The sequence below is a fragment of the Empidonax traillii genome, unplaced genomic scaffold, assembly GCF_003031625.1.
Source record: "Empidonax traillii isolate 1590-97213 ecotype Southwest subspecies unplaced genomic scaffold, ASM303162v1 scaffold2282:size29042, whole genome shotgun sequence".
Classification (NCBI taxonomy): Eukaryota; Metazoa; Chordata; class Aves; order Passeriformes; family Tyrannidae; genus Empidonax; species Empidonax traillii.
This window is the reverse complement of record NW_020957475.1, coordinates 23973-29042: the sequence shown is the minus strand read 5'-3', so window position 1 is coordinate 29042 and position 5070 is coordinate 23973. Positions and strand designations below refer to the sequence as shown.

General features: G+C 63.2%; 1 protein-coding gene across 1 annotated transcript in view; it reads left to right on the top strand.

Annotated features, from left to right (window-relative positions):
* Nucleotides 1-147: 147 nt before the first annotated feature.
* The window catches only part of LOC114071787 (otoferlin-like), a gene marked incomplete at its 5' end in the record, with an annotated part of 13004 nt that continues 8081 nt past the window's right edge, over nt 148-5070 (top strand). The window contains 7 exons of the mRNA XM_027909643.1: nt 148-218; nt 842-871; nt 1527-1673; nt 2007-2073; nt 3129-3253; nt 4089-4223; nt 4323-4474. Of these exons, the coding sequence (XP_027765444.1) occupies nt 148-218; nt 842-871; nt 1527-1673; nt 2007-2073; nt 3129-3253; nt 4089-4223; nt 4323-4474 (727 nt within the window). The remainder of the gene's footprint in view (nt 219-841; nt 872-1526; nt 1674-2006; nt 2074-3128; nt 3254-4088; nt 4224-4322; nt 4475-5070) is intronic.

Genomic DNA, 5070 nt, shown 5'->3' with positions numbered 1-5070 from the left:
CCCTGTCCCTCTCCCTGTCCTTGTCCCTCTCCCTGTTCCCTGTCCTTGTCCCTGCCCCCTGTCCCTGCTCCCTCTCCCTGCTCCCTGTCCCTGTCCCCGCTGGATCCCGAGTTGGATCCCGAGGGATCCCTCCTCTCTGTGCCGCAGGGGAGGTGGTGGTCAGCGTGGAGCCCGAGGTTCCCATCCGGAAGATGGACACAGTGGTGAAGCTGGAAGCTGTGAGTGCCCCATTCCCGGCTTTAGCGCCTCTTCCCCCACAGAATTCCCACTCCTCGAGGGATCCCACGCGGCGTCCCACAGGGATCGGGATCTGTCACACACTCTGGAAGTGCCTGGAGCTTCAACTCCTCCTCACACCCTCCTGCTCCACAAAAACAGAGCCCTGGAGCTGCTCCCAGGGCTGGAGCCCCCCGGCTCTGGATCCAGGCTGGGAGAGCTGGGAATGGCCGGGCTGGAGAAGGGAAGGATCCAGGGAGAGCTTGGAGCCTGAAGGGGCACCAGGAGAGCTGGACAGGGACTGGGGACAAGGATGGAGGGACAGGACACAGGGAATGGCTTCCCAGTGCCAGAGGGCAGGGTTAGATGGGAGATTGGGAAGGGATTCCCGGCTGGGCTGGAATTCCCAGGGAAGCTGTGGCTGCCCCTGGATGATCCCTGCAGTGTCCCAGGCCGGGTTGGATCCCCTGGGACAGCGGGAGATGTCCCCGCCTGTGGCAGGGGGGTTGGAATTAAATGACGTTTGAGGTCCCTTCCCACCCAAACCCACGCGGGACTCCACGCCCAGGGGGGTTCGCTCCTGACCCGGCTCTCCCTCTCCCTGTTCCCTCCCGCCCCACGGCAGAACTCGGACGCGGTGGTGAAGGTGGACGTGGTGAGTGCTGGACCTTTTTCTCCTCCCTCTCCCAGCCCTTCCCAACGGGCCGCCCGCCGCATCCTCACCCCTCCTGGACAGGCAGGGCCACAGCGTGCCGTGTCCCCCGTGGGGGTGGCAGTGGCTCCTGCCGCCTTTGGGAAGCTCCTCCAGGCCCGGATCTCTCAGCCTAGCTGCCCCGGGAGCGGCGGGACAGGCAGGGCTCTGGGCAGGGGGGGTCGCTGGGTGTTCCCACCACAGGTTGGGAAAGGTCTCCTCGCAGCACAGAGCGGCCCCAGGGGGCTTTGCCGGTTGCCGGGAGAGATTCGGGAGCTGTGGGAATGCGTGGATGGAAGGGATGACGGGAATCTGGGAAGGGGTCTCTGCATCCCTGGGAGTGTTCCAGGCTGGGTTGGGACGGGGCTTGGAGCAACCTGGGCGAGTGGAAAGTGTCCCTGGTGGAACGGGATGAGCTTTGACTCCCCTCCCAGCCCAGAGTGTCCCGTGGCTCTGAGTGTCCCTGGATCCTCTGGTGCCTCGCTGTCCCTACACGGGGGGAGGTGACAAAACCCCCCCGGGCTGGGCGGTTGTGCCTCCTCAGGCACCACCCGGGCACGTCAGGGGACATTTCCCATCGCCCTGAGCCCCCTCCCCTTCTGCCTTTGCTTCCCTTCAGAGCGAGGAGGAGAAGAAGAAAAAGAAGAAGAAAGGAGGAGGAGGAGGAGGAGGAGGAGGAGGGGAGGAGGCGGAGGAGGAGGAGCCCGACGAGAGCATGCTGGACTGGTGGTCCAAGTATTTCGCGTCCATCGAGACCATGAAGGAGGTGGGTTCGGGGCAGGGCGGGGCCGTGCCTGGGGAGGGGGTGGTGACGGGAAAACGTTGTCCCCTGGCTGGGGGGGATCCCACCCGTTCCCAGCTGCTCCCAAAGCCCGCTGGATGTGCCGCGTCCCCTGCCAGCCCTGCCTGTCCCGGAGCCATCCTGGAATGGCTGGAAAAGCCCTCCGAGAGGGAGCCCAACCGCCCAGGCCACCCGTGTCCCCAAGTGGATCCTCTGGAGCCCCTCCAGGGAGTGGATCCTCTGGCCCCCCCCTGCCCCGAGGCAGCTTTTCCGTGAGGGGACCGTTCCCGATATCCAGGGGTTTCCCTCCTCCCCCAGCAACTCCGGCAGCAGGAGGCGGCGGCGGCAGACGCGGAGGAGAAGGAGGAGATGGAGATTGGAGAGGGTGAGCGGGGCAGGAGGGAGGGATGGGGGGACCAGGATTCCTCCTGGAAACTGGAGAGGGTGAGCGGGGCAGGAGGGAGGGATGGGGGGACCAGGATTCCTCCCGGAGATTGCAGAGGGTGAGCAGGGCAGGAGGGTGGGATCGGGGGCACAAGGATTCCTCCTGGAAACTGGAGAGGGTGAGCAGGGCAGGAGGGAGGGATCGAGGGCACCAGGATTCCTCTCGGGGCTCGGCCACTCCCTGAGGAAGCTGCAGGGGCCGTGTTTGCCCGGGAGGGGTCAGGTTTTGGAAGCCCTTCCACCCGCACGTCGAGGCCTCCCCGTCTGCTGGCCCAGGGAGGGCAGACAGACAGACAGACACTTGCAGGGCAGGTCCTCTAACCAATCCATCCCAAATGGACCGTGCCCTGGAGGCGTTTCTCCCTGAAGGAATCTGGGGCTCTGGGGGGCTCAGTTGGGCCGTTGCACGTCTCTGAATTTGGGTGACATGAATTCTCCACTGAAGATTCCGCGGGCCAGGAGTCCTGGGGGGTCGGACAGGTCGGGCAAGGGTGGCTTTGTCTCCTTTCCCGTCCCACCAGCGGGGCTTGGAGGGCTTTCCCTGGGGACTGGCAGCCACACCCCCCGTAAATTCCGTGTCCCTGTGGCAGATGCCAAGTCCCTGAGCTGAGGGAAACCCTGAGCCTGCTTTCTTCTGGAAGGCTGATTTTCACCTCCCGGCAGAGACGAGGCTGGGTCGTGCCGAGCTCGGAGAGAGCTCTGAGCGGGTTCTCCCCGGGTTTCCCTCCCGTGTCCCCCCTCCGTGTTTTCTTTCCATCTCCCGAGAAGGATCCACTTCCCCTGGCTCTCCCCTTCCTCCCTCCTTCCCCTCTTCCACGCCAGGTCTGTCCATCCCCTCTAGCACTGCCCAGCCCCAGGAAAGCTGGCAGAGGAGGGACAGGGTTCCTGAGTGCCCCCTCCCCATCTCCCCCCACCCTCCTCACCCCCCATCTCCTCCTCCCCAACGCTCCCCCGGGGCTCAGACCCCAAATCTGGGCACTCCTCTCCCCCCCAAAGGCTCCAAGGCTCAGGCCAAGCACAAGGACAAGCCCAAGGCACCCAAGGAGGACAAGAAGAAGAAGCAGCAGGCGGCCCCCGAGCTCCCTGAGAGGAAGAGCAAGCAGAAGGTTGAGGAGCTGAAGGTGTGTGTGGGTGGGGGGGGTGGGGGGTGCAGGGAAGGCTCCACTGCTTCCAATGACACCCCCTAATCCTGGGGGAGGTGTGCCCTGGGACATCCCAGCTGGGGCTGTGCCCTGGGACGAGGATTGGCACCCTCTCTGCAGGGTTTGGGGCAGTGGGAGGTCACAGGCTTGGCAGGGGAGGGGGTTCCCTGGGCCAGCTGGGATGTGTCTCCCCCAGAGGGGAAGCAGAATTCCAGCCTGGATTTGGGGCAGGGCTGGGCTCTGGTTCCCAAGGATCTATTAGGATTATATATATATATATATATATATATATATATATATATATATATATAATATATTTGTTTTATATATATATTATTAGGATTATATTTATAAATTCCCAAGGATTTATTAGGATTCGTGTAGCCTGTGGGAATTGGGCACTGTGAGCTGATGTGTCCATGTTCACAGAATCCCGGGATCACCGAGGTGGGAAAAGCCCTCCCAGCCCGTGGATCCCCCCCCTGTGCCCGATGCCCACCCTGTCCCCCAGCCCAGAGCACTGAGTGCCTTCCTGGGACACCTCCAGGGCTGGGCACTCCAAACCTCCCTGGGCAGCCCCTGCCAGTGCCTGACCACCCTTTCCAGGGACAAATTCCTCCTGCTGTCCCCCCTGCCCCTCCCCTGGCCCAGCTGGAGGCCGTTCCCTCTCCTCCTGTCCCTGTTCCTTGCTGTCTGAGTGCCCCCCTGAGTGCTCCCCTGAGTGCTCACCGTACCTTTTCCTCACCGTTTGGAGGTTTGCTGGGTTTTTTTTTTAACCCATTTTCCCCCCTGTTTTACCTCCCTCCCGCCCCAGGTGTTCAACAAGGAGCTGGAGTCGGAGTTTGACAACTTTGAGGACTGGCTGCACACCTTCAACCTGCTGCGGGGCAAGATCGGGGACGACGAGGACACGGCCACGGAGGAGGAGCGGATCGTGGGCAGGTTCAAGGTGAGGGCAGCCCCTGGCAGGGATGAGGGGGTGGGACCCCCATCCCGGGGGGCTCTGTGCCCCCTGGGCAGCGGCACTGAGGGCCCTGCCCCGTTGCAGGGCTCCCTGTGCGTGTACAAAGTGCCGCTGGCCGAGGACGTGGCCAGGGAGGCGGGACACGACCCCGCGGTCGGGATGTTCCAGGGAATCCCCAGCAACGACCCCGTCACCGTCCTCGTCAGGGTCTACGTCGTCAGGGTGAGGGGGCTGGGGCAGGGAGGATCCCTTCCATGGGCTGGGATGGGGGGGATCCCAGGAACCCTTCCATGGGCTGGGATGGGGGGGATCCCAGGAACCCTTCCATGGGCTGGGATGGGCTGTGATCCCAGGAACCCTTCCATGTGCTGGGATGGGGGGGGATCCCAGGAACCCTTCCATGTGCTCATCCATGTGCTGGGATGGGGGGTGTGATCCCAAGAATCATTCCATGTGCTGGGACAGGGGTGTGATCCCAGGAATCCTTCCATGGGCTAGGATGGGGGGTGATCCTAGGGAACCTTCCATGTGCTCATCCATGTGCTGAGACAGGGGGTGTGATCCCAAGAATCATTCCATGTGCTGGGACAGGGGGTGTGATCCCAGGAACCCTTCCATGTGCTGGGAAAGGGCCTGTGATCCCAGGAACCCTTCCATGTGCTGGCACAGAGGATGCCAGAGGAGCATGGGGTGGTGCCAGGGAGGGGACACAGCCAGGCCTGGTGTCCCCCTGACAGGGACAGGCATTAACAGGCATCAAGAGCAGGCAGGAACAGCCCCCCTTTCACCCCAAACACCCCATCCAGGGGCACTGGAGTGGCCAGGCCAGGGC